General features: G+C 44.5%; 4 protein-coding genes across 6 annotated transcripts; 1 reads left to right on the top strand and 3 right to left on the bottom strand.

The window, feature by feature from the left end:
- The first annotated feature begins 197 nt into the window (after positions 1 to 197).
- LOC106638082 (heat shock 70 kDa protein cognate 4) lies at positions 198 to 5,028 on the top strand. Its single transcript, XM_014351107.3, has 4 exons — positions 198 to 237; positions 1,832 to 2,042; positions 2,139 to 2,640; positions 2,769 to 5,028. Exons 2-4 carry the CDS (start codon positions 1,838 to 1,840, stop codon positions 3,979 to 3,981), a joined length of 1,920 nt encoding a protein of 639 aa, XP_014206593.2. The 5' UTR covers positions 198 to 237; positions 1,832 to 1,837; the 3' UTR covers positions 3,982 to 5,028.
- Positions 5,029 to 6,117: 1,089 nt separating this feature from the next.
- On the bottom strand, positions 6,118 to 13,107 carry LOC106638005 (uncharacterized). The gene is made up of 7 exons (XM_014351004.2): positions 12,819 to 13,107; positions 10,614 to 10,757; positions 10,370 to 10,528; positions 10,109 to 10,285; positions 8,277 to 8,606; positions 6,382 to 6,623; positions 6,118 to 6,286 (listed from the first exon to the last, which is right to left on the bottom strand). Exons 1-7 carry the CDS (start codon positions 13,105 to 13,107, stop codon positions 6,167 to 6,169), a joined length of 1,461 nt encoding a protein of 486 aa, XP_014206490.2. The 3' UTR covers positions 6,118 to 6,166.
- Positions 13,108 to 13,382: 275 nt separating this feature from the next.
- LOC106638006 (uncharacterized) lies at positions 13,383 to 15,797 on the bottom strand. Its single transcript, XM_014351005.2, has 9 exons — positions 15,673 to 15,797; positions 15,495 to 15,594; positions 15,105 to 15,404; positions 14,711 to 14,920; positions 14,477 to 14,620; positions 14,111 to 14,394; positions 13,877 to 14,025; positions 13,637 to 13,789; positions 13,383 to 13,526 (listed from the first exon to the last, which is right to left on the bottom strand). Exons 1-9 carry the CDS (start codon positions 15,786 to 15,788, stop codon positions 13,453 to 13,455), a joined length of 1,530 nt encoding a protein of 509 aa, XP_014206491.2. The 5' UTR covers positions 15,789 to 15,797; the 3' UTR covers positions 13,383 to 13,452.
- Positions 15,798 to 17,401: 1,604 nt separating this feature from the next.
- On the bottom strand, positions 17,402 to 25,857 carry LOC149375263 (uncharacterized). Of its 3 annotated transcripts, none has more exons than XM_089589471.1 (11): positions 25,597 to 25,857; positions 23,690 to 23,847; positions 23,439 to 23,606; positions 23,182 to 23,308; positions 21,286 to 21,469; positions 20,923 to 21,040; positions 20,602 to 20,837; positions 20,144 to 20,470; positions 18,993 to 19,226; positions 18,739 to 18,876; positions 17,402 to 18,676 (listed from the first exon to the last, which is right to left on the bottom strand). In XM_089589471.1, the coding sequence occupies exons 3-11, from the start codon at positions 23,585 to 23,587 to the stop codon at positions 18,507 to 18,509; spliced, it is 1,683 nt and encodes a 560-aa protein (XP_089445597.1). In that variant the 5' UTR covers positions 23,588 to 23,606; positions 23,690 to 23,847; positions 25,597 to 25,857; the 3' UTR covers positions 17,402 to 18,506. The 3 variants fall into 3 exon arrangements, with proteins under 3 accessions (XP_089445597.1, XP_089445596.1, XP_089445599.1); XM_089589470.1 differs by having other exon boundaries at positions 23,439 to 23,588; XM_089589473.1 differs by having other exon boundaries at positions 20,150 to 20,470; positions 23,439 to 23,588.
- Positions 25,858 to 27,609: the final 1,752 nt, after the last annotated feature.

Genomic DNA, 27,609 nt, shown 5'->3' with positions numbered 1-27,609 from the left:
GGTAGGTTTTACGTGTACCTTCGAGAAGGTAAGAAGGTGTGGCTGGTAGAGACCCGCTCTGAGCCAATGGGGTGGCGACTATACCGCGAAGTTTCTCGAAGACCGGCTCGTTTTTATATATATAGCACCGAAAGTCGGTGCGCAGCTTCCAGAGTTTCGGCGAACACCGACAAGTGCGAATCTACGACGAGCGTTTTACGGACTTTTTTCGTTGCCGCATATAGTGCTGCTTACTGAGTAAGTTTGTTTATTTTTAAACGTTCCTTCTTCTTTCGCTTTCTCATATACAAGAAAGAAATGGATCTCTTTTTTTTTTTGCTGCATATTTCATAAAGATATACCGATAAGAAAAAGTGATGGATATAGTTAATTAGTATTGTGAACAGTTCAATACATAGTTGCAAGTGCGGTAAAAATGTAACAATTTTTGGATCATCTGTTATTGATAATAGGACAGTTTGAAATAAAAATATAGTGAAGCGCTTAATTATTTGCAAAACGTATTAAATATCCAGTGTCGCGGTTGGAGAAGGTCAGGCAAAGTGCGCTTGATGACGCCTACGCAACGTTGTTGATGCGTTTTTGACAATACGCAACGTGACGCAACGTTGTTTTTGCGCGTTTTGATTCTTCGTAAAATTTATAGATTGCATCATGCATTTAACAAAAGCGAACTCGGATATTATTTTTAATACAAAAGATTTTTCCCATTGTTTACCGTCCATCGTGACATTTTTTTTTTGGACTCTTGTAAAAAAAAAGCGTTGGACAAAGTGATCATTTCGCTTTTGTTGTCACAAATCGCCTTTTCGTCTTTATTTGTGGTTTCCAGTTATTTTATTTTTATTTTTTAACACAAGTGCGCAAAATGGTACGATGTTTAACTGTACAAAATGGGATATGCTGATGAAGTAATTTTGTTTTTATTTTTACCCTCAAAAGCGTGTGAATAAAAAAATTTATGCAATTATCAAACGTTGTCGGAATGAATCGCCTAGATGTTTCTGAAGCGAGTGTTTGTTTTACTTTCATTATTAGATTGCCCTCGCTACTTTTTTAGGTACTGAACGCTAATTACAGAAATTGTATTAAATATCTTAATGCAGTATGAACTTGCGTCATACGGGACAATAATATAAGACATCGTTTATATTTCTAACACATGTAGTACATGACGTTGTAAAAACGTTGTGTTTGTGACGTTGCAAAATTAACGGTTTTACAACGATGCAGTGTTTAAAAATGAAGGCTAAACGTTTAGACAATTAACGTTTTATAATATTCCAAATTTTTCGAAGACTTTACAATACAAAATTTTTTTTTTATTGCGTATTCTTAGCTGCGGAGAAATTTGAGAAGAATATTAACTTTAATATAGAAATTAAACAAAAAAAAGGGCTTTAATGAAAGGATTGAGGATTTTGTCATAATTTTGCGTCATTCTTACAATTTATGGTTTTAAAAGTTTTTGATTTTTTTTTATTACAATAAAAACATAAAAATTTAGATGTGATATTTAATAACTAATTAATTTAAAATTACTGATAAAATCATAAACGAAGAAAAATTTAACCCAAAACGGATCCTAAAGTTTAGTCCAAAGAGTAAATTGAAGAGAAAAAAAATTTTTCTTGTCATGCATAACAATATTTGAAAATTTAAGTTGAAAAGTAATTGAAATACAAATTGTAAATGTGATAACAGTAATACCTCAACGTTTAAAAAACAATGCTTTAAAAGTATACCAAAGTTGCGTTTTACAAGGGATCGAAATTTTTGCTAACCATTTTCGCGTGGACCGGAATTAAAAAACGAAGTTATAAATTTTCAGATAAAAATGACCAAGACACCGGCAATAGGCATCGACCTTGGCACGACCTACTCGTGCGTGGGTGTTTTCCAGCACGGAAAAGTGGAAATAATCGCCAACGACCAGGGCAACCGCACAACACCCAGCTATGTCGCCTTTACGGATACCGAGCGCCTTGTGGGCGACGCGGCCAAAAATCAGGTCGCCATGAACCCCAGCAACACAATTTTCGGTAAGAATCAACTTGAAAAACTCACTTTCGAATAACATTTGCATCATGTAAGAAAAAAAAAAAAAAAAAAAAAAAAATATTAAAAATACTTAAAAGATGCCAAGCGTTTGATTGGCCGACGATTCGATGACCCGACGGTTCAGAGCGACATGAAGCACTGGCCCTTCACGGTGATCAACGACGGCGGCAAGCCCAAAATTCAAGTGGAGTACAAGGGAGAGAAAAAGAGCTTCTATCCCGAGGAGGTCAGTTCGATGGTGCTCGTGAAGATGAGGGAGATCGCCGAGGCGTACCTGGGCGGTACCGTGACCAACGCCGTAATAACCGTGCCAGCGTATTTCAACGACTCCCAGCGGCAGGCAACCAAAGACGCCGGCACCATATCCGGCCTGAACGTCTTGCGCATAATAAACGAACCCACGGCCGCTGCCATCGCCTACGGCCTCGACAAGAAAACCACAGGCGAGAAGAACGTCCTGATTTTTGACTTGGGGGGCGGCACGTTCGACGTGTCCATTCTCACCATCGAGGATGGCATTTTTGAAGTCAAGTCCACGGCTGGCGATACGCATCTCGGAGGGGAAGACTTCGATAGCAGGTATTATTTACGTTTTAAATAACCAGAAAATATTTACAAATAATGTATAGCTAAAAGTTGGGCTTGGAGTTCACTACGCGCACACACATACGCAAATTATTTATAACAAAACACTCGCCTTACAACAGGATGGTCAACCATTTCGTACAGGAGTTCCAGCGCAAATACAAAAAAGACCTGGCGAGCAATAAAAGAGCAGTGCGCCGTTTGCGGACCGCCTGCGAGCGTGCCAAACGCACTCTTTCTTCCTCAACGCAGGCCAGCATCGAGATAGATTCGCTCTACGAGGGCATCGACTTTTACACCAGCATCAGCCGCGCCCGTTTCGAGGAGCTCTGCGCAGACCTGTTCCGTGGCACCCTCGAACCCGTCGAGAAAGCGTTGCGCGACGCCAAGATGGACAAAGCACAGGTGCACAGCATCGTCCTCGTAGGTGGCTCGACGCGCATCCCCAAAATCCAAAAGCTGCTGCAGGACTTTTTCAACGGCAAGGAGCTGAACAAGTCCATCAACCCGGACGAGGCAGTCGCCTATGGAGCCGCGGTCCAAGCTGCCATACTCCACGGCGACAAGTCCGAGGAAGTTCAGGATCTGTTGCTCCTCGACGTGGCTCCCCTGTCCCTGGGAATCGAGACCGCGGGTGGCGTCATGACTGCCCTGATCAAGCGCAACACCACCATACCGACCAAACAGACCCAGATCTTTACAACCTACTCGGACAACCAGCCGGGTGTTTTGATCCAAGTGTTCGAGGGCGAGCGTGCCATGACCAAGGACAACAATCTTTTGGGCAAGTTTGAGCTGTCGGGCATACCACCGGCACCGCGCGGCGTCCCCCAGATCGAGGTGACCTTCGACATAGACGCCAATGGCATACTGAACGTGACGGCGGTCGACAAGTCAACCGGCAAGGAGAACAAGATCACCATTACGAACGACAAGGGTCGGCTCAGCAAGGAGGACATCGAGCGTATGGTCAACGAGGCCGAGCGCTACCGTAACGAGGACGAGCAGCAGCGCGAGAAAATCGCTGCAAAGAACTCCCTCGAGTCGTACTGCTTCAACGTCAAGAGCAGCGTCGAGGACGAAAAGCTCAAGGACAAGGTCAGCCCCGGGGATAAGCAGATCGTCCTGGACAAGTGCAAGGAGGTCATTGCCTGGCTGGATGCCAATCAGCTCGCTGAAAAGGACGAGTTTGCGGACAAGCAGAAGGAGCTCGAGTCGGTCTGCAGCCCCATCATCAAGAAGCTTTACCAGGGTGGTGCTGGTCCGGGGATGCCAGGTGCGACACCCGGCGCGGCTGGGGCTGGTGGTGGCCCGACCATCGAAGAAGTCGACTAATTTCGTTGGCGATTACGGCTACTGACTCCTGCATGTATCGACAGAGTATATTTTCATACACGTACTTTACATTACAAAAAACGCAAGTGTGATAGGGATTTTTTTTTTCTTCTACTTTTAACCATCTCTTGAACTCGATCGTGTAGGAAAAATGAGCTTTATTAGTTGCTCAACGACTATATTACAATTTATCTTACAGTTAACATCCAAAATAGGCTGAAACAACTTTTTTTTTTTTTCTTTTTTTTTTTTCTTTGTTATAAACAACGTGAACATCGATTCTCCGCCGATCGATCAAGTGTACATCTTGTACAATCGTATGCCTATATATACGTACTGTAAATTAGACTGAGTCATTGTTGTTTTTCATAAGCTTGCTTAATTTTGCACCATCGAAATAGCCAAACACCTTTTTTTTCTCCTTTTTTTCTTTTTCTAGTTAACATAACAGTACGTTCTTTCAACTTATGATTTCTAAAAAATGCTTAATTTGTACACCTTAAATTTTATACAATAAACTGAACATTTTTATCATTCAACATGACGTATATTATATGCTTATGATCTGTGGTTATATGCGTATGATAACGGTGTATGATTTGAGATACAACTTTTCAATAGTTTAAGAAACTTCAATAAGTACTCATTCTGCCATCGATATGGTCGTTAACTCGTCAAAATTTTGAATTTTTTTTTTTTTCACTCAGCAATCCCATATTTTGGGTTGTTATTTTTCATTGTAAAAGGCAGCGATTTTTATATATCTCAATATATCATCTATTTTTATTATTTTTTAATTTTTTATTAACTTTATTATTATATGCAAAGGGAATTCGGTTCTATGATTCATAAATGCGTGCAGATTTTCAGATAAATCTGTCAGTACGAAAACATTTTTCGTTCACTTTGATATGTAAGTGTACGCACTGCAAAATTTGTTAGTTTAATTAGTTGCTTTTAATTATAAAAAATAAAAAAAAATAAAAAAAAATAAAAAAATTTAACGATAACTCCATCGATCCAGAGTACAATTCATTTAAGTATAAAAAAATTGGCAAGTAAGATATTGCACTTGATTTTGAAAATGAAACAAAATTTTTAAAATGGTTTCGTACTTACTTTTACAATTTCTGCAAACATTCATGTGTGTGTAGGCATTTTATTCATACACGTATGTAATTGCTTCATGACGTGAATCGAAGACGAACGAAAGCAATAAAAAAAAAAAAAAAACTTGAAAAAAATTTTGTAAAAAATTTTACCTATGCCTGTTTCACAGCTTTATCATACAGGGATTAAAACCACTATATATGTATCAGATTACCGTCGGAATATCTGTTAAATAAAAAACAAGTCAATTGTATGATATTGTCGGCAAATTAGGCTACATATTATTACGAGTTACTGCACATTTTTACATCGTAAAAGTTATACAACATATCAACTTCATAAACATACAATTCCACAAACGACTAAATCTTACATTTTACTTGATCGTCACAGACAATATTTTTATGCGTAGTTCGGCTCAAAGTAACCTCGTTAATGTAAAAAAGTGTAAACATAACACTCTCTTGCTGTATATATTTTTACAAAACAAAGTAAAAAAATCATAAAGTAACGGGAGTTTAAAGTTACACGAGTCTTGTTACAGGTATTTTTTCTCTATGATGGGCAATTTTTTTTTTTTTTTTTTTTTTTTTTCGTCATACAAACGTTATAAATATTATCGAATGCGTGAAAACGTTTCATTTCGAAAAGTTGGTAAAAATTATGAGGCTGGGCACATACCTAGCAATCTACCGATCGAAACTGCCGACCCGCTCGTGTCCGAGGACGCGTGTAAAATCCTCAGGGTCCCTTTTCCCCCGATGAGAATTTCTTGGGCACGTTGTATTAAAAGCATCAGCGTGTTTTTTATCTCGACGATACGATGGCACAGTTTCCGATTGGAAAAAAAAAGAAAAGAAAAAAAGAAAAAAAGAAGAGGAAGAAACAACAGACCTCAATATAACCATATACGAAATCGGCAATTCGTCGTGATGGTTATTATCCTTTCGGAGCAGCTCGTCACGCCCCAACTTTGCAATTTATATAAATTACACGCGGGCGCGAGAGCTCATCCCGAAGCAAATATAACGAGGATGGCAGCGTTACACCCGTTTTTCACGGCGCGGGTGCAGTGTTACGACGAGCCATAGTTGGTGTAGCCCGGCTTCGCGTCACCTTCGAAGAGCGGAGTGTCCACCCTGTCCTCGGCCCCAGCGTTTGTTGTCTCTGCCCGACGGGACGTCGTCGGCACCTGCTGCACACATCCAACAACGAGGCGTTTCTTTTTTCATTGTAAAAAAAAAAAATAACAAAAAAAAAAAAAAAAAAAAAAAAATGAAAAGCGTATACCTCGTTGTAAAAAGTTTCGGTGGCCTCCTCGACCGACGGCAGCAGCTCGTCCGTCGAGTGTGGGGTCCTCGGGCTGGGCGAAGGGGCGGGCTGCTGCAGTTGTTGCTGCTGTTCTCGCTTGAACTCGGCCAGGATGAGGCGCTGCTCCTTGTCGTTGCGCTCGCGCTCGAAGCGCCGGGCGCTGTAGCTCTTGGCGGAGGACGTCGAGCTGTGGATCGACGCCACGCTGGGTCGCCGCGAGCCTGTTGACGTTTCGGGGGTAATTAATGCCCGCACCGAGTCCCCCCTTTGCATTTACGTTTGCGACGTGTACTCGTTTCATTGATCTATTGTTATTTATCTAGGGTGCATTTACGAATAATGTGTCATGCAATACATTGTTTTCGCGCTGTTTTAATCGAAAAAAAGAAAAAATTACCAACTTTTGGCGACTAACGCTGTTTGGGTGGGTGTAAATCAAGATAGTTATTGGTGTAAGCAGCATCAGCAGTAAACATGCGTTTTTGCTTCTATCTTGAAAAAAAAAAAAAAAAAAATCAAGCGCTATTTCAAAGTGATGTTTCTTTTGTGAAAAAACAAAACAAAAAACTGTGTTAGACTTTTTTCTCAAGTGAGTGCAAAAAAGTTTTACTTGTATATATAAATATATATGTGTAAAAGTGAGGTACAAATAAGTATTATCAATTCACGTGGCTATAGAATTTCTCTTACCACTAGATCGTTGAAACACTCGAGTGTTTAATTGTGTAGTGAAAATTAGAGTTATTATTATTATGCCAGCCACCTTGCTGACTCGTGTGATACCTGGCAGTCCCTGAATAGTGAACGGCTGAGTCTACTTTTTGTATCAAAAAGTTTGTCTCTACTATTTTTTTTTTTCTCTTTTTTTACATCGGACCTCATTGTGATTACAAAGACCAAAGGAAAAATTTTGAATAATTAATAACGTAGTCATTGTACGTATAAACGTAAACATAAAATCTGCTTGTGTTACTCTTTATATCAAGTATAGTGTGACTTTTTGAGCTGCGTAGTTTTCGGTGTAGTTTTGTCAAACTCTGCAGGCATACAATCGCTCGGGGATGGCAACAACTTGGGTATATAATTTTTTTTTTTTTTTACTCGATCACTTACGGATTACATCCAATATCAATGAAACAATTTCATACCATCATGTTAAACCAAGAGCTGTAACCATCTCCGCAAATGCATACACAATGTCAATGTAAAAAACAAAAACAAAATGACGTTCGAAGCTCTTGTAACATTTAAGAAAAACAGGTCGAAAGAGTAATAGAGCTCATAGCTCGCTGTACAAGTAAAGACAGAATCATCCTGCACAGACCACATCAAAAGCAAAAAAAGCTCATGTTAAACATTGACACAATGATATGTACGTAAGTATATATATATATATATATGTAGGGCGATTCGTTACGTGCAAATCGTCAATGGAAACTGTATAATTTTAACGAAGCAGGTATCATGGGATTCCGCGCCAAACTTGCACGGAGCGAATGCACACATCGAACGCAACATCGACAACAATGAAAAATCCCGAGATAAGTATTACCCTATAAATTACTTAACCGCGATGAATACATACAATATTATCTTTTGTAAAGACGCGGGAAATGTGTAAGTATAACATTTTTTTTTTTTACACATTTTGCAGATACACTAAAATAGAAAGATTTGACGGAGAAAAGTACGTGTATCGCTGAAATCGGGCACACCACAAAAAAAAAAAAAAAAAAAAAAAAAAAAAAAAAAAATACAACGAAATATAAACAATATCAATAGCAATGATGTATAGAGTAACAAGTAGGTATATAATATATAGATGACAAGTATACGGAGAAGATTTGAGGTAGGGAAAGAAAAGTGGGGCTGACCGAGGCCGTCGGACGTGGCCTCAGCGATGTTGTTGAGGGCGTGAGCTGCAGGCGCGGCCGAGGCGGTAGCGGGCAGAGTCAAGCCGGCAGAGGCCTGCCGGTGGCATGAGATCAGCAAGATGGCAGCGGCGCGGGCCGCACCTGCTCGGGAGGCCGGGACGAGGGGGACGCGCGACGAGTTGCAGGGGTCCTGCTGCTGGTGGAGGATGCTGGATTTGCGGGCCCCAGCCGCACCGTAGCCCATGAGTTTGGCCGTGGCGCCGGTGCCGAGGCCGGAGCTGCTGCGCTGCGACGAACGGGACGATGGCCGGCCTGCCGTCAGTGGGATACCTGCCGGCCGTCAGAGTCTTATTGGGTGCTCGAGGACGTTTGGAAATTCCGGTATTATGTACGGGTTTGCAAAATTGCTTCGAGGATTCCTGGGAATTTTTTTTGCCAATAATTTTATTTCAAGTCCAACTCTCGAGTCAAAATCATGGCCTTTGAAAAATGGCACTTATAATGGCTCTCGATTACAATTTTACAGACAATGAATGCCGAGTATTGGTTTTTCCTCTCCCGGCTGCGTAATTATTATGATGCAATGGTATACGCGTGGCGTGTATGAAATGGCACTACTTAGGTTACGAAGACAAAAACGTATTCCTTTTTTTCAAATCATTGTTGACCAAGAAAGTTCATAAAAATCTTTGGAAAGGACAAAAAAGCGTTTTGTCAATGAGGCCCAATGAAGATTAGTAAATACCTACTTTAGTAATTCAAACAAAGTATACCTTACGAAAAGTATCGCGAGAACCTTTTTTTTTTTGCTTTTGTGATAAACGTAACAGTCGTGCCTTATGTGCAAAAGCTTAATTGTTTTACATTACACTTGTTGTTTGTCCTAAAAAATATTGACACGAAACTTTGGGCACAACAAAGCAAATAGAAAAGAAAATTGTTCTGTGATTGCTTCTGTATACGATTTTTTTTTTTTCAAGTATTCACTTTCACGTAGTGATTACGATAGTTGGAAAATTTCCAACGTTCCTCGAGTATAATGCACATTTCGGAGGTACGCGGGCGCGCACAAAAGCCCCCCTGCAGCTTTAAAAGTCGCGGAGCAGCCGGGAGAAAATACGCGTTTGCTCGAGTATCGTCTTGACCCAAATAAAGCCTAACATTTTAGGAAACCGAGCGTTAAGTGCACTGCAGTGCATTACGGTAAAATGTTTCGGGTTATTCTTTCCTACTCGCGAAAAATCACAGTTTAGCCGGCGCTGCATAACGACCGCCTAAAGCGTCACTTTATTTTCAACAAATCGAATGCGCAGCTGTAAATCACGCACGGATCGTTCAAACGGGAGCATCCACTCTTGTCGTTTTACGAGCAGAGTCGAAACAAGCTACAAACACGAGTTTTAGTGCAGCAAATAAGTTTGTAATTTACGTACACGCGGCCAACCACCGAGTTGTGTCTAATTCGACACGGGTTTTAATGCTTATTTAGGTACGATTAACACACAATTTGTACGAACAATTATCATTCTAACTACTGGCCCAATTCTTTGAATCAAAAAACGGTTCTTTGCTATTGTTTCACTCGACATTGAAAAACAAAGTTGTTTTTTTTTTTTTTTTTTTTTTTTTTTTTTTTTTTTTTTTTTTTTTTTAATTACATCTCAACAGTGAAGTATTTTTTCCAACTAGTCAAACAATTTAATCATCGGAAGAAATAACCGTATGTTTCTTTTTGATTCCTAGAACCGGTCAATAAAAAAAAAAAAAAAAAAAAAAAAAAAAAAAAAAATGACCAAAGTGCCAATGTACTTGTACGACAACAAATTGCTCACCCGTTTCGGCGGAGTAGAGCATCGGGGGCGGATGCCCGGCGTTGGCGTAGTGCCGCGGCCTCGTGTAGCGTGCCTGGCTGAAGAGCTTCAGCACGAAACAGATGAGGCCCGTGAATATCGCTATCCCACAGGCGACGGTGATGAGGGTGGGCAGGTCCGTGGATATCAGCACCAAATCTGCGGCACCACGTACAAGTTTGTATACGAATAAGATACAACAAAGTAAACGCATTGGGTATATATATATATATATTTATGTACCTGCCGCGCAAAACTGCTTCTTGTGCCTGGAGAAGGCAGATCGGTGATATCCGGTTTCGCACTCGCACACGGCGTTGTGCTTGATTTGCGTGCAAGTCGAGTGAAGATCCGTGTAGAGGCAGGTCGCCTGGTACAGGCACTGCTCCCCGAGTTTTTTCGCTGCAAACGAGGCGTTTTTTTTTTCATACATACATATATATATATATTTGGTTCATGATCACATGGTAGTATGATGTACACGTACGTTTGGCACATCCTCTGGTCGGGCCCAGCTGCACCGGGTACAGTTTTTCGCACTCGCAGATCTTTGACTGGGGGTGACAGTGGACGTGCTGCAGCGACGGATTGCACGCGTCGTCGCAGGGGGAGCCCAGGTATTTCGATTTTTCTGCAATTCCCAGGATTTCGTTACACCTACGCTATGTATAGAGACGTTTCGACGCTCTACTGCGCCTTTCCCGTATGAAACAAACGTTTTGCTTGACAACTCCGTACAAAAGGGCACATTTCATCATGCAAACGTGAGTACAAAACAAACACGTCACGCGTACACGTATACGACATCGTAATAGGGCCACTATTATACAAGTACCCATCCTTAGCGAGAGGGTAAAACACTTGACGTAACACAAAGCGTGTATACATATATACACACATCTCTCGCTTCCTATCGACGTTCCGCGTATGAGTGTTGGCGTATATATTGTAGCTATGGATTCTATTTTAAGCTTTTTGCCGTATTACGTAACACCAGCTAAATTTAACTAACTTTGATCCTCGAAGGATAAAATCGCATGAAATTATATTTTCCTAATAGTTACGTATTTGATGGATGTATAAAGAGAGGGACAAAAAAGCAATCGTGACCATATTATCGTGTACGTGGTTGGCTTATTATGTAGTGCCAGACCGCGCGAGTGATTTGATGACAATAAAGGTAAAAACATGTATACCTACTGTATATAAGCCACGTTCATTCACCCGAACAAGAGCACCAGTGTCACACTTGGTTCATTCAACTCCCCTCCCCCACCCCGCTTGTATATCCCTTTTCTCTTCGATTCTCGAGCTTTTGCAAAGCTCGGCGGAAAACGGGCGACTATATACACGTGTGTATAAATATACAGGCGCACACATCCCTGCACCAGGATTTTCGCACGCACCCGTAAACATGGGGTGGCCCGCGTGCACTTGGAAATCAATACTCGGTGGCCGGCGTCGCTTACCATCAGGTTAACGCTCGTGCATACATATGTATGCTTATACCTTTTTACGAAATTAAAACCCATGCACATACAGCTATACAGTACAAGTAGTTGTATACATACGGAGAAAGGACTCTACACGTGTGTTGTAGTATCTATTTTTTTTTACTTTTTTTTTTTTTTCACTTTATCGCTTTGCAGGGGAAACTTTCGTTCCAAAGATGAAAAGGGGATTTTGTACATTACGTGGGTACACGCTGCGGAGCAGCTGAAGGAGAGGGGAGACCGAGAGTTGGTTCTTTTGCTATAATACGGTGGCTGTGCTCCCGACGTCGACACGTGGACAGGTAATAACATAGTGACAAGTATACATATAAAGAATTTTGTTCGAATCGCTGTACATTCGCGTCTGTACTCCGAGAATGGCAGCAGGGGGTGTATAGGGGTCGATTTTTGGAGGTGATCGCGACGTGGTGTGTGTCTCGCTGGGGGCTCTCTCGGTCGGATCGATACGCAATCAGATTTACAAGAGCCACACGGCAGCTCGAGGAAGAGGAGGGAGGCGAACAAAAAGAAAGAAAAGATTCCGAGGATGAGGAACGGCATGGCACAGGGGGAGGGATGTTTGCCATCACGCGGGGGATGTCGGGGGCTACAGAGAGGCGAGAGGCCTCCTTCTAAACACATCGGGTACCCCGCACTGCCCATTGTTTCCCCCGGCCAGGGGAGGGGGATGGGACAATATATATATATATATGCCCCCTTTTATCCACGCCGTACCCGTATCGGTATTATACATACTGTACTTCGAGAGGAGGAGAGAGCCAGTCGAGCGTAGAGGCTCCGTAACACGGTCAAGTTTTTTCTTATCGATCAGTCCTTTTCCTTTGTATGCGGCTCTTCTACCTCCGCTCCTATTCACTTGGCGCCGTTCTCCATGGAAGGGCATCGCGGGCGATAAACAACGCGGCCGTCCAAGTGTACCAATGGGGATCGATCGTTGAAAGCCAGAGCTCTCGGAGATTTATTTTCGAGCCCCTGAGCGGATGGAAAAGGAGGGGGGGGGGAGCAGGTAAACAAGAACCGAGAACTATCGGCGTGGACGGCACATTGATCCCTCCGCCCGAAAAAGGTTTCGAACGACACCCTTGATGGCACCTTTGTTTTTGTTTTTGTTCACTCGTCAGTTACACTGATCCCCGCGAGGATATGTAGCCCGTGCACATGGTCACACGTGGACTTACCTGCGGTGACGTTGATCTCGGTGTACTCCTCCTCGAGGTCGTCCTCGGACAGCTCGTCGTAAGCCTCGAGCTCGAGGCCCGGCTGGGAGGCGGCATCCCTCCGCAAGAGGCCACCGGGCGCGCGCCTACTCCTGACGAGGACGGGACGAGGGGGACTCCTCGCCAGTTCCCGGGAATGCGACGGGGTACTCCGGAGGGCCACGGAACTCAAGTTCACTCGGTGCACGGACACCACGAGCAGCACGAGGACGCAGGCGAATCTCGGGTCGAAGGCCAGTGCAGTGCGCATCGCCCCCGAGGCGCGAGTCTAGCCCCATCGACATTTTCCCCCAGCGAGCTGCCGGAGCTCTACCCTCCCACCTCTCGCTCCGCGCGGTGCGCCGTGCCCCCTGCGCGCGAACCAACCCCCTACAGCTCTCTCTCTCTCTCCAGCTTGGCCGATGCTCATGACTGCTCTGGTGTCGTTAACGGGGCCAAATACCTACCTCCCCCTCCCACCCGACACCTCGGCTCTGTCAAGTGTGGTATATTACATATTACATAGGCTAATTTATTATTGCTGACGTTTTTCTTGTTTTATTGTGCATTTTCATCCGCGTGTACAACAAACGCAGGTATAACAAGCAATGGGATTTCACAAGCTGATGGTGTCGCTGTTGGCGGGCTCCTCCCGGTTCGTCCTCCCCTGACGGACGGATTTCAGTAGTTCTTGAAAGTGAAAAAAAAAAAAAAAAAAAAAGAAGACGACACGCGCCCTCGTGGTTATCATCATTTTGCGTTGATACGATCGAATTTCACCGTAACTACGGATTTCATACCCCTCGTTCTCCTCGTCCTCCTTCGGACGAACAACGCGACTACGGAGGCTAAGAGCAACACGGCCACGAGCACAGTCAACGTCACGATAGTCCCGACGTCCGTTTGCGGCTCATAGCGCTCGGATTGTACGATGAGCACGTTGCACGGAGAGTCTGAAAATATATGTTTTCATTTTTTTGGAAATATAAGGGTGGGGGGGGGGAAACAATAATTCGTGTAATACATGCATGTATACCTACCGATGCTCATGAAGCACGTCGCGTTGAGCGCCGCGTCTACATCCCCGTTGGGTTGAGCGGTGCAATCTGCCGTGGAGTTGACTTCTCGCTGACAACGCTCGCTGCACCTCGAACCGTTCCAACCTCCCTCCAACCACGTAAAATTCGACCTACCGGGGGCCCAGATATATTGGATTTTTTTTTTTTTTTTTTGTCCATGATTGATGAGTTTATCGGATACAAACGTATACTCACCGGTTGGCGATCAAACAAAGCGCGGCGTCGGGCCGGTCGCAGTACTCGCCCACCCAGCCGTGCAGGCAGGCGCAAGTGTTGTTATCCGGGTCGCAGGTGCCATGGGTGCACTCGCCGCCGCAAGTCCTGGTGCACCGGGGATTGCCCATAGTGTCGTTTTCGGGCAGGTAATCTTCGTCGCACTCGCACCACTGGGGCCCGACGCACCTGCCGTTGCTACAGCCACCCTCGCAGTACGGCTGACACGCGCTCGAGTCGTTTACCCAAAGCAGCTCGTAGCCCTCCTGAAAACCCAATCGAGACACAGATTATTTTCAAATATATATATACATCGCGATGCTTCATATGTCTCATGTACAAGTTCACCTTGCACGTGTCGCACGCCGCGCTCGTCTCGTTGCACCAGCCGTTCTCGCAGCCGCAGGCGACGATGCAACCCGAGCCGGCCACAGTCGCGTTCCTCTTCACGAAACCTTCGAGGCAGCTACACGTCTCCGGAGCCGTGCACTTCTACGCGTCCACCAACACTATTAGGTCCACCATACACTTTGGGTGTTAATATACATATATATTATTATTATTATAACGACGAGCACAAACCCCCATCCCGCAGTCCTGGCTGCAGATCGGCTTGCATTTGGTACGGTTGTCCACGAGCCTGTAGCCGTCGTCGCATAGACACACCTCGGGTTCATGGCAGCTGCCGTTCGCGCAGCCGGTGCTGCAGTAAGGACTACACGCGTGGCTCTGTTTGCCCTCCAGTGGCACGTATCCATCCAAGCAGGAGCACGTGTCCGGGGAGATGCACTCCTATAGGGGGAAGGAGTTGGCACATTGATAACAACAACAACAACAACAGTATAGTGCTGGGCTACACTTTGGACGCTTATATTGTAAAGGTAAGGGAACATGTATGGAAGTTGTAATTGCACATGCTGAAAAAAAAAAGGAAAAAAAAAAAACCAAGGGGGAGCCTGTAGATGAGCTTACTGACAGCGTTGATGCAGGCCTCCGCGCATATGGGCTCGCAGGCGTGGTCCTTGCGACGGTAACCCTTGACGCAGCTGCACTGGCCGGGGGCGCTGCAAAAGCCGTGGGGTCCGCAGCCGGGCTCGCACTTGGGCTCGCACTCGTCGAGATTGAGCCAATATCCGTCGTCGCATTTGCAAAGCTCCGGTTGGGAGCAGACCCCGTTGGGACCGCAACTCTTGGTACAGACGGGGATGCACTGGCTCGCGCTGAAATTCGCGTATCCCGGACAGCAGGTTGCCCGCGATTGGTAGCTGATGTGCTTCTGACGCCCAGTTTTGGTCGTTATCCACGTTGGACAGATAACGTTTTAATATACATGTCCAGCCTGTAAAAACGTTATCATAGCGCTTACCTCCAATCTGTAGTTTGTGCGTGTTTTCCATTTCCCGATGCCCAACCAGTTGACTTTCCAGTATCTCTCCTCGTACGGCACGTACCTCGGGTTTTCCACGCTGGCGTGGGATACATACAATGTGCAGGTGAATATATATACAAATGAAGAATCGTGTCACGCATAATGGCATACGCACCTGTACAATTCCGAGCAATTACGCGGGACAGCGAAATCGGTAATCGTGTGCTTTGCCGAGCAGCTCTCGCATAGACCTACGATCACAACGACCAAAACGAACGTCTTAACTTCCATGTTTCTTCGCAAAAGGTCGCAAGCGAACTGAACAGCACATATTATTTATTGACTATACGGGGGGATCCGAGGATGGCACCCATCCGAGAGTATACGCACAAGAGCGGCTTATCGTCCCTGGGGGAGGTATATGTATGTATATACATACATCTCTACCTACTTATCAGCAGGATGCGCTTGCTTCTATCTGCCTGTTTCACGCAGACTTTGCTCTTTCGTCATTAATTATCGTGATACACTTTGTCATCATCAACAACAATAACAATGATAATAATAACAATAATAGCAAGAGGAACGTCATTGCTGTACACTGGCGATTTACTTTTTGTACTTACATTTTGTTCGCGTATTGTAAAGCGTATGTTTAATCGTGTGTAAATTATGTGGTCCGGTGTGAAGAATCGACAACAGGTATAAAGATAAAATATAGCTCAAAAAGATTACTGGATCACTTGGTATACACCACGCTGTTCCTTGACAATCGGGCTTGTGTATAGTGTGGGTGTCACACTTGCCAATCTCGGGGGTCCAGGTAAAGCCGTCACAGCAGTCAACGTCTGTTTTTTTTGTACCGCCAATAAAAGATAGGTTGTATAGGTATACTGTACATACACTTTACATTTTGGGAGTCTGACACGGTTTTTTTCTTCTTTTTCAGACACCTTGTCTTTGTAACTGAAATGTTTCACATAGGCTGGTACCCTTTTCGTAATGTATGTCACGTGCATCGACGCCTCCAACGAAAATCACAAATTGTTTGGAAAAGCTTGTTGACTCCAATGTGATCCGAACACGTTTGAATCGTATAAATGAAACAGAATGAAAAATACGGTTTGTCGTTGAAATATCCAAAGCAAATTACGTAACTCTCCTGTGCCATTTCCTCGAAAACTGACGTGATTGGATTTCGCGTCGACCGTGGAACCCGAAATGCACAAAGTGGCTGATAAATAGTTGAAATTTAGAGGAGCAGCCGTAGATCAATTGGTTAAGGCGTGCGATTTAGCTCAGTCGAGGTATAGGGTTGCTCGGGTTGGGTACCAAGTATTAGTTTGATGACGAAACTGTGGAGCACCTACTATGAAATCTGCCATTTTTACTACGTGATGTGCATCTACTCGTAACTGCGTTAAAAATAAATGACACACGAGTACTTTTCATATTACTTTTTTGATGTTTTTATTCAACGCACAATCTCTTTTGACACATAATTTTGCCTTTGTTTTTTTTTTTTTTTTTTTTTTTTCTACACAAATTACTACGCAGTACACCTATTGTATAGTACTTTTTGTATAATCTTGCAATAGGTATCATATACGTTATAATATTAAACTTAACAATACTTTTTATACTCATTACATATAAATGCCATATACAATCACATAATTCTATTTATGTATAAAACATATAGTTATTACGCCTACATCGTGAGAGATTACATTATTTACTTTTTTTTTTCACAGATAAAGGACATTTACGATACACCAATGTTATAATTATGCTCAGTCTATTTTGCCAAAAACGTACTGTTTTTTCACATCACAAAATGCAAAGTATGGGTATTGAAAGGATTTTTTTTTTTTTTTACATATTTTAAAATGAAAACAGTATATAAATATGTATCTAAACACAATATGATGTATAGGTATATAAAATTAAAAAACGGCAATGTCGCACTTACAACAGTAGGAAATAATGTTTTTTGTTATGATAAATTATTAATAATAAATAGGATAAGAAATACAAACAACCACGTTTTCGCGTGGGGTTTGAAATCCTTTGACTGCCGTTGAACCTAAGCATACAATTACACACTCGCACACACAAAAGGAGACATGAGCCAAAAGGCAGGGGCCTCGTACTATTATCCTTTGCAATAAAAATACACGTTAAATAGGATAATGAGAAGAAAGTAAATTGTTAATGGCACACGTAACAAGCTCTAGCTAGCTATACACACAGCGCTGTTTCATAGAGACGTAAGGAGCGAGGGCTGCACAACAATCGGCTCCAATTTCGTCAACATCACCAATAGTATTATTATTATTATTATTATCATACTAGAGTGGGCACAACGTCATATTTATCATAAGATATACCATTTTTTCTTCTTCTTTTTAATACATTATAATGCTTTTTTAATTCATAAATGCACGTACCACGGAGGTACGTATATATATATATATACGGGTAAAGTTGTGTTTGTTGCAAGCCACTGCTCTCCTTTCAGCTGTATACATGTGGTTCACCAATTGCGATCGAGTCACGCGGAGTAAAGAAAAACGGCTATAATTTATCCAAAAGTTTCTCACGATCGCACGTAGCCACACACAACTGATATTATACAGGCACACTACGGACACTGCATGAACAGGAGGGGCTTGGATGGGCGATCGACACGTAAGTATAAATATGTATAACGAGGCAATCGTGCGAGCATTACACATAGAGAGAGAGCAAAAGTTGCAAGAACTTTGCGGCTCTCGGAATGAGTCAAGCTATTCATATACGGATGATAACGCTCATCGCGTTACTCGCACTATTGTTCTTTTTTTTTTTTTCCTCTCCTCTGCCGTTGGCGATCCAGAGTTATATATACACATAAACATTTTTTATCTGTCGAGTGCAGACAGCGAGGGTATATCTTGTTACCCCCGGGGAAAACGCAAGCTGGGGTATAAAATGATCGTTTGCAGGGAGGATGAGGAAGCCGTTGGATTACGTGTACTTGCCGGAGTAGTAGGGCGCCGAGTGGGGAATCTCCGCGTACACGTGCTCGACGCCGCTGTCGCCGTCGGGGCCCATCGCCGTTGCCCCGACGCTGCTGCCTGGGCCGCCGTGCCTGTGGGAGCACGGTGCCGGCTTGTCGTAGTGGCTCTCCAGTAAATCTGCAAACGCAATATTATACTTATTCCACCCTCTCCCTCTTCTTTCCTTGTTTCAGCCTTACCTCTCAGGTTGCTGGACAACCGGATGCCGATGGTCACGGTCCCGTTGGCGTACTCGACCGGCCTCTCGTCGAACGCCAAACCCGCCGAGTCGGACCCCAAGCCCGCATCGTACATCGGATTGATCCGCGTCATTGTACCTGAAAGGGAGCCCATTTAATTACCATACGCGTGATGATAACACACGATCATTATCTTGTACTTTTGTTACGAAAATTCCCGGTGGAAAAGAAAAAAAAAAAAAGAGAAAACGTACGAGGTAGAGTGCCGATGGTGACGTCCAAGCCTTTGGTATCGATGTCCTTCTCGGCCGACGCGGCGTACTGCCTCTCGACAGCCTTCTCCTGGTTGTACATGGATAGCGCGGCCTTGAGCAGCCGCGAGCGTATGTGAAAGATCATGAGCGCCGCCACGGACGTCAGGCCCAGCGAGACCAACGCACCGACCACTATCATCGCAGCCACGTTGATTGGTATACCGGTGGGCTCATCTTTTTTTACATTACATTTACACGTGTAGGGTTTGAGGCAGATTTTTTTTTGTTTTGCGGTGAAATGTCGCAAGGAGAGAGAGCTAAATGATCTTAATGTGGCGCGCTGGTTGTTTGTGATTTGAAAAACACTGCGCCACAGAGAGCCAATGTATAACGGAGAGAGGGAGGGAGAAAAAATCGTTTATCCGCAATTGCGCTGCACGGAATCGAAAGCGAACGAGAGACTCGCGAGTACGTAAATGGATCAAGACCGTGAAAAAAAAAGGCGAGCGAGTCGAGGACCAAGTCGCTTACGCGGCCAGCCGCGCCCTCATTTAAAGAGGAAAAAAAAAAAAAATGAAAGTATACGTCACCGCGTAAGAGTAAAATGCATCCGGCGAGGGCATATATATATATATATCACGGTAGTTTGCACGCTCGCCCAGCTTAGATTAATCACGCGGACTAACATAGCTTTGCGTATAGTGTACATGCACAGTGCCACCGCCAAGTCATACACACACACAATAGCTAAAAGATCGAGAGGGAGGGGGAAAGAGCGTATAATATTATGGGTATCCGTCTTATCTGTCAAGGTTGTCTGGCGATAGAGCAATCGCGGGTACCCCCGGCGCGATAACGGAACTCTCTCACTCGCGTGTATTGTTCTCTTGGTTGCTCGCGTGAAAAATCCCTCCCTTTCTGATAATCACCCTCGGAAAATCCGAGCTGCTGCTCCATCGTTTCACGAATATTAAACTCAACGGAACTTTTACTCGACGATACACGCATTTTTTCACCTACTAATTTCTTTCCTTTGCACCTCGAACCGTTAAAAGGAAAATAAAAATTTAATAAACAATTGCACAATAAGGGGAAGCTAATAAAGCTACAATAGAGGAGTTACTAGCGAAAAAAAAGAAAAAAAAACGGACCTCCACGAGTATTCTTGACGTACTCCGTCTTGGGCGAGACGATGACGCGAAAGTTGGATCGAGCCTCGTCAAAGTCGAAGCCGATGCTCTTCTTGGCCGCTGCGCCAGCGTCGGTTGGTTGCTTCCGCGAAAATTGATTTCCATCGGTCGTGGTGATGCCGGGTCGCTTGGTCGACCTCCGCAGTGGCGTCGTTGGCCTCTGGGTGACGGGCTGCCCTTCGACCACCCCCAGAGACAAGCCCACCGTGCTCCGAAACCCATCCCCTGGTCCTCTCTGTTCGCCTCTCAGTAGCACTGCCTCGTCCACTCGTGGGGTACCTGAATCATCTGCAATACGAGACGTTATGGTTACAATACCCACCCCAATCGAATAAAGAAGTACGCTACCCACGCATATACAGGTATACATATAAACATACACAATGAGCGCGAAATATCATGTAAAAGGGGTGGCTTACGCTCCGTCACTCTGGGCAGTAGGTCCTCCTTGTCAAAGTCGATGACGTCGATGTAGTCGACCGGGAGTAGATTCCCGGAGGCCTCGAACACGTCGGTGGGAGCTCCGGAGTTGCCGGCGTCGTCGGGCTCGATGCACTCGCCGTTCTCGTGGTGGCAGCGCGCCTCCGGGCCCCCGCACAGGCACACCGAGTTGCAGCCCGCGCCCCACTGGCCCTCGGGGCACTTGCTCTCGCACCTGCCCCCACCCAAGTTACACGTTATTCCCAATACGTATACCGTTTCGAGGGTGTGTGTAATACGTCATCGCGCGTATCTATTACCTAGGACCCGTCCAGCCCGCGGGACACTCGCACTTGCCGTTCACGGGGTTGCAGGTGACCTCGTGCACGCAGCTGCACTCGTTCTCGCAGTTCTGGCCCCAACTGCCCTGCGGGCACTCTGTCCGCGAATAATTACCATTATTATATACTTTATATTATACACTCGTATCCTTACTTTTTTTTTTCCACCACATATAGGCACAAGTACAGTGATCGAAGGCCCTGAAATTCGCGTCCTACACGCTCTCGGTTGGTGTGCCAAAAATGGTCATTAATGGAAAGGGTAAAAGGGGAGCCGACAAGGGCACTGGGGGTGTGTTTTTGTTCACTACCAGGTAAAAAAAAAAAAAAGGTACGACTCACCGTAGGCGCAGTCCTGGCCCTGGAAACCCGGATCGCAGGTGCACTCGTTCGTAGCCGTGCAAACCCCGCTCAGGCATTTTTTGCAGTAGGGCACGCATTTGGCGTTACCGCTTCCGTTCCCTATGAGCTCCTGCATCACGTAACCTTCGCAGCAGACCGGCACGCTTTTGTACTTTACCTCAGTCTGTAAACATAGTGCGGAAAGGGCGCAAGGTCAGATGGACAAACAACAAAAAGCACACCGTTAAAATACGATTTTGTACGCCCACTCCGGATGGGGCCTTGAATCCGCAAGTAATTTCAATTGGCAGGTAAATTGTTCGGTATATGCTCGATAAATAAGCACGTGGAATCTGGAAGTACGTTTTTGAATGGGTCGATTGCGTTATCAACGCAACAACCAGTGGACCGACGATACGCGCGGACCCATACGCGTATAGGTGTATTAGTATGGGCAAGGAATTCCGAGCGAGGAGCTATTGAAAAGAGATCGAGTTTGTAGTTTTGTCACGTTGGACTCGCGCGTATCGCATCGGTAGATCAGCTGTTGTCGGCCGTTCGGCGTACAGGTATATAATATATACGCACCTACGCTCGAGTTTCGCGGTTTCCTCGTTCGTTATACACACTCCAAGACTATTGTTAGCGTGGAGTTGATGAAAGTTGCTTCGTGTTATCTTTGCACGCTACTCTTCAGTTTTCATTTACCTGCTGTTTATTTTATTTCATTTTATTTTTTTATTTTCGGAACTGCATTACGTAAGCATTTGCGTATTGTAAACACATGTAGGTATAACGTATGGTTCAAAAATTCAGCTAAAATCACCGACGCGAGATCATCGCGGTCCAACAAATTTCGCGATGCATAATATATCGGTACGCATGGCGAGTCCCATGCAACTCCCGCGATCTGCGAAATTCAATGCTGTATCGGGCCGGCGCGCATATAATCTGATTGTCCCTTTGTCCGTACTTGCTCACAGAAGCACGATATACATCTGCGTTGCGAAAATCCTCGCGTTACGCGATTCGCGCCACCAAAGATATTCTCACGTGGAGCAGAGGTAACATTTGCACCGTCGAAGGAATCCTTTGTAATGAGCGATCGAGCAAAAGTGTCTCCTTATGGGGAACGTGGCCCAAATTCCACTTTTATTCGTACCTAACTGGTAGCACAAAGATGTCACAAGAACCACCAACAAATACCTTTTTTTTTGTTTTTTGTTTAAAAAAATTTTTTTTTCATTCAATGTCAAACAAGTTATTTATTGTCATTTATACTTTACTTATATAGGTGTACCATATGAATTAAAAAAAAAAAAAAAACCCAATATTTATTCATTAGTTAATAAAGTTGAATTTTGTGCTTCGTTTAATTGATTTTAAAAAAATGAAAAGTGAAAAAAAAAAAAAAAAACAGATTGCGCAAATCCTTTTCATTCGCACGAGGCTGATAAAGTGGCATGAATTTTCGCGATCGCAATGAATGGAAAGTCATTCAAAAGATTGAAATAACTATCGGCAATGTCTGTACAACGCGTACGCATACGCTCAAACTGAGTAGTTTCAAACTCGATTACGTATAAATTATAAGTACAAAACACATTTTGCATAATAGGTATAATTAATGCAGAGCAAAAACTGATACCGATCTCTTATCCGTCCAACGTACGATAAAACATTGTGTCGTAACGCATGAATACACTTTTTTTGTCTACATCAGAATCAACATAATATTATATAGGGAGACGGACGGATGTATATTAAACCCAAGCCGAATCAACTTGTTGATGTGGCTAATTTTCGAGTTATCGCAGTATCACTTGCGAGTGTCAATTTGGTCGGAGCTACAAGTAGTGTTGTGATTACGGTATATACAGATACATGGACAGATACCTTCATTCTCCAGCGCGTCCGCAACTCAACGCGCGTCTGGGGACAACGCGGTGGGATCTGCAGGCACCACACGAGGGTGAGAATTTCCACAGGCTCCGTGTATCTTTCCCTCGACGTCACCGTGTAGCTGCAAGTAGACAAACTCGTATACAATTGGCTTACACGGTATAGCTATATGCTGTGTAGGTCTATCTATGGCTATTAGCGCAACCAAGTGTCGAGTAAACTTTATTTTAAAGGGAGGTACTGTAGCTTACTTGTCGACGCGGTGGCACACGTGCTCGCCGGTGATACCCAGCGACTGCGTCGGAAGGCAGGCAGTGATCGTCAACGCGACCACGAGAGCTGGAAAAGTGGCTCCCACGAGCGTATGCATCCCTGTTTGGCTGGTCCAGCGTCTCTTCATTCTGCAACAACGAAATGGCCTTCAAATTTTTCACCACCGGCTCAAACAATTGAAAAAAAAAAAAAAAAAAAAAGAAAAAAAAAAGAAGAAATTGTGTGTCACCTGTTAAACGCCTTGCGTGAGAACCATTAGCGTGAGATTTGGCGCGTCTGCGAATGCACCGGTGCCGTGGCCGTCAGAGTCAGCTTGAGCGTCATCCCGTCGTTTTGTCTCAAGTGGCAATTGGAGAAACGGGACAATGCCCGATACGCTGCGGGATACTGAAAGTTGCACAACAACGTTTCCATCTTTGTATATTATTATTGGAATTTGCACGCGCTGTTTGCATGTCTTTTTCGGAGTGTCCTCGAAGGATGAAAAAAAAAAAAAAAAAAAAAAAAAACCAAAAACAAAGATCAAGCGCAACAGCAGCGACAAAGTGAACGTGCACGCAGGGTGTATATTGTACAAAGAGTGCAAACAACAACTATTCGATTTCGCAAAGTAAAACAATGCGATAAATCAGTCGCTCTAATATGATGGAATTCTACGCGCGGTGAGAACATTATTCGCGTCCTATTATACACCTGCGTGCGTAGCTCCAACTATATACGTATCGGGTACACCATACGACTAATTTTTTTTTTGTTCCGGCCGGCGCAGTCGTTGCGGCATTATGTTTTCGCGTGGGGGAAAAATATATGTATCGCAATTCCGATATTCTCGGCTTTTCCAACTGATTAAGGCTACATATATGCATACATCCGAGCAAACGATCGCAATCGCAGCCAAAAACAGAAATAACAGAGGCGAAACATTCAGTCGCTGAAATACCGCAAATTACAATACGCGTATACAAAATTGGATGGTCAGACACAAGTACAATTTCGTTTGGCTGCTGTGAGATGGTATGTGATGTATATGTATTATGTGTACGCCTGTGCGAGCATCTGTGAGAATTAAGCGCGTTGACCGCACAAGCGCATTAAGCGAATTTAACGCTCAGTGTTCTCCATATGCACACATGCCCATAAGTACCATAAACGCGCGCGTGTGCATGCACCCTAGAGCAGATGTAAAGGCATATACATGTACTTATATATCTGCAGCATCGTCGGAGACATTCTTTTAGCATCGCTTGGACGCACCGTCATCGCGTTACATTTAAAGTGAAACTCGAGCGAAAAATCGATAACGCCGGTACGTCGATCGGTAAAAAAAAGATAGAAAATGATAGGAGAAAGAGAGAGAGTCGGACGTACGTGCACGGGTGGTGTTTATCAAATTATGACGTCTCAACGAGAGGTGGTTGGCCACTCCAGCACTGCAGTGTATACCATCGCGATGTATGTACGTATATAATATAATGGCAAATTACGTCACGATAGTCAGAACACGTGTTACAAGAGTAGGCCGATCGAAACGCTCGCGTGTGCACTCCTTACACACGCCTATACATATTGGAGTGTTTCCCACCTCTAAGGCTAATTGCCGGCAATCACGCGGCTCGGATTTTACGACGGCCGAGAGCTGCTGTTCCGACTCGATCGCTCTTCCGCCCATCCGTTCCGATCCATTGTGTCCGCTCCGATTGCGCGATCGCAGTTGAGTTCCCCCTTTTTCTCCTCCCCCCCCCCCAACTGCAGCAATTTCACGCCGTTTCATGGATCACCGATGGGGACTCCGGAATTAACCGGTGAATCGGCGAGTTTAAGGACACCCGGTAAGTCGTCCGAATGACGCGCGGGGGAGGGGGGTAGATCGAGAAACAACTTTCACAACACACGATTCGAAAAGAAGACAGATTCGGGCGTAAAAAGTTGAATAAATCCCGAGCGATACAAGCACGGCACTTTAGCCTCGAGCGAGCCGAATCCCTCTCTTATAATACGTAGCTGCCGATCTTCCATATATACTTTTGCGCAACTCGATCGAATTTGTACCACGGCCAGTAGTACCCGATCGGCAAGCCAACTGCGACACGCGTATCATTCAATGTACAGGTGTAGGGTATAAGCACATCGACTCACCGAATCGTCGTCAAAGCGGCCTTGACCCTTTCGTGCTCCAATTGACGGGCACACGCATCCTTAAGACACCTCTCGAGGTGTATGGTACACTGCACGGCGCACAAAGTGAGGCTACGCGATGGTGCTCATCGGGACCAGAGATATTAGATATTGCTTTTATCGAAAAAGGGTGGACGCACATGTATCGGGAGGGTGGACGATACCGTTGCGCGGCTGCAGAACCGATACGCTCGACTCGGACGGACGCGCTACCTATAACTAAAACGTACTTGCTTACTTCTCTCAGTGGGCTCGTGTGCGGTGCCGTTGAGTAGATGTGTCGTCGGCAGCGTACACCCGGCATTGTAATATATAGTCGGGGCACTCGAGGCACGCACGACACGGCCACTCGAGAGGGAGCCTATATATTATGTGTAACGATCGTGCCGGCACAATGAACCCCTGCGTGGGTCCTCCACTACGAGCTGTCGTTGTCGCCCCGACTGTATATGGGAGGGACCGCGATTTGGCGGTGCCGGGCAAAGGATAATATTATTATACATTTTTTGTGTATATCTTCGTGGCTGGCTCTCGATAAACATACGTATGCAATACCTATACTCCCCCGATCGAATGTCCCGTCCGAGTTGTTGATGACCACCGCGATACGACGCGCTTGGGCTGTAATTTCAAACGCTATGCGTATATATGCTGTCATCGCTTTTGTGTGGATGTTATGCTCGTTCGTTCCACGAATAATTTATAATCAAGACTCTTTTTTGTTTTTTTACAATGAAAATATACTTAGTGCGCCAAAGTGCACGAAGGCAGAAAAAAAAACGCATCGAGCCAGAGGTGCCATAATAGGTGACATTTGGCATGCATCATCGCGCCACAGCGGAAAAACTTTCACCCCTGCATGTGTGTACGTGACCAATCTGTTTTATGCGCTCTTATGCTCCACACGTATATACATATACCCATATACCTACCACGTGAGCGTACAAGCGTGTGCGTGCCTTCGATGGAAGGAACAAAAGTTTTCTGCATTGTTGGCACAAAGTTATTTATATACGTACTTTTACGGCGGTATAAAGGCACACATTGTTGTGCGCGCACCCATGACTATATACAGGGGAATGTCAATGCTCACCCGATGTTTGAATGTCACATATGCCTGTACAGGGTACAATTTTCATTTTTTCACTCTTTTCCTCCGATCCAACTCGTTTGAGGAAAAAAAAAACACACGCTCAAGCCACCAATAAATTTTCCCTCCCCAATTTTCATTCCGCTGATTTTTCATTTCAACGGTACATTTCAATATTAACCATGTCCGCGGCTCTTTTAAAAGCACTCTCGTAGCTTTAGGAAATTTTGCGCCGAGACACGAAGACGTGCTTGGCTGGATGTGTGGGTGCGTACAATAGTACACCATCGTAATACATAGAAGACGGCCGACGGCTGCACAAAAGAGTCTGGGCTGAAGAGCCTCGTATATAATGTACCTATAGACGAGTAACTTCAATGGCCCTCGAGAGGATCAGAGAGAGAGAGAGACTGCCGAGTGCGCAGCCAAGATATTGGCTTTTGACACTTTGAGTATATAGACTCGTACCTGCACGATACGCTATATTCTGAAACAAATAGGTGATTTTTTTCTTTTGCTTCAAAGGATTAAACTTGGCAAATGCTACATCTCCTGCAGATGCTGCTCACAAATTGACGTTAAAGTTAACAGAGGGAGCGCGACAGCGTCGTCAATTTAGTGGTGGGAAGGCGTCGATTAAAGGGGGTCTCTTCACCCCCATTGTCCGCATGTGGAGTGTGTGCGACTCTGACCTTGGTACGTAATTAAAGATCAGACTTGTGCATTTTGATCCCGAGTATATTGACCGCAGCCCGGTGGACATGCGACATATCGCCTTTTTATCCAACTGTTATTCACATGTAGAACAAAAGTTGAAATAAACATGGTGGGTCAGTGGTACTTTTCCTCAATGTGAAAAAAACGAGTGACAGTGAAATGTTGCG

This window comes from Copidosoma floridanum, unplaced genomic scaffold (genome assembly GCF_036245765.1).
Source record: "Copidosoma floridanum isolate Cflo_tuat_1 unplaced genomic scaffold, Cflo_Japanese_pri ptg000009l, whole genome shotgun sequence".
NCBI lineage: Eukaryota > Metazoa > Arthropoda > Insecta > Hymenoptera > Encyrtidae > Copidosoma > Copidosoma floridanum.
Note: the sequence above shows the minus strand (reverse complement) of the source record. Positions and strands in the feature narration are given on the sequence as shown.

What these genes read in the sequence shown, in the direction of transcription:
- LOC106638005 (XM_014351004.2), bottom strand. Translation starts at nt 13,107, where the DNA reads ATGCGCACTGCACTGGCCTTCGACCCGAGATTCGCCTGCGTCCTCGTG. An exon ending in CGAGATCAACGTCACCGCAG is followed by an intron (nt 10,758 to 12,818) that starts GTAAGTCCACGT and finishes TGGGAATTGCAG; the next exon opens with AAAAATCGAAATACCTGGGC. An exon ending in GAAGCAGTTTTGCGCGGCAG is followed by an intron (nt 10,286 to 10,369) that starts GTACATAAATAT and finishes GTGGTGCCGCAG; the next exon opens with ATTTGGTGCTGATATCCACG.
- LOC149375263 (XM_089589471.1), bottom strand. Translation starts at nt 23,587, where the DNA reads ATGAAGAGACGCTGGACCAGCCAAACAGGGATGCATACGCTCGTGGGA. An exon ending in ACTGCCCAGAGTGACGGAGC is followed by an intron (nt 20,471 to 20,601) that starts GTAAGCCACCCC and finishes CTCGTATTGCAG; the next exon opens with ATGATTCAGGTACCCCACGA. An exon ending in CACCATCGGCACTCTACCTC is followed by an intron (nt 18,877 to 18,992) that starts GTACGTTTTCTC and finishes GCTCCCTTTCAG; the next exon opens with GTACAATGACGCGGATCAAT.
- LOC106638082 (XM_014351107.3), top strand. Translation starts at nt 1,838, where the DNA reads ATGACCAAGACACCGGCAATAGGCATCGACCTTGGCACGACCTACTCG. An exon ending in CCCCAGCAACACAATTTTCG is followed by an intron (nt 2,043 to 2,138) that starts GTAAGAATCAAC and finishes AATACTTAAAAG; the next exon opens with ATGCCAAGCGTTTGATTGGC. An exon ending in GGGGAAGACTTCGATAGCAG is followed by an intron (nt 2,641 to 2,768) that starts GTATTATTTACG and finishes GCCTTACAACAG; the next exon opens with GATGGTCAACCATTTCGTAC.
- LOC106638006 (XM_014351005.2), bottom strand. Translation starts at nt 15,788, where the DNA reads ATGGAAGTTAAGACGTTCGTTTTGGTCGTTGTGATCGTAGGTCTATGC. An exon ending in GCCAGGACTGCGGGATGGGG is followed by an intron (nt 14,621 to 14,710) that starts GTTTGTGCTCGT and finishes GTGGACGCGTAG; the next exon opens with AAGTGCACGGCTCCGGAGAC. An exon ending in GACGTGCTTCATGAGCATCG is followed by an intron (nt 13,790 to 13,876) that starts GTAGGTATACAT and finishes ATATATTTTCAG; the next exon opens with ACTCTCCGTGCAACGTGCTC.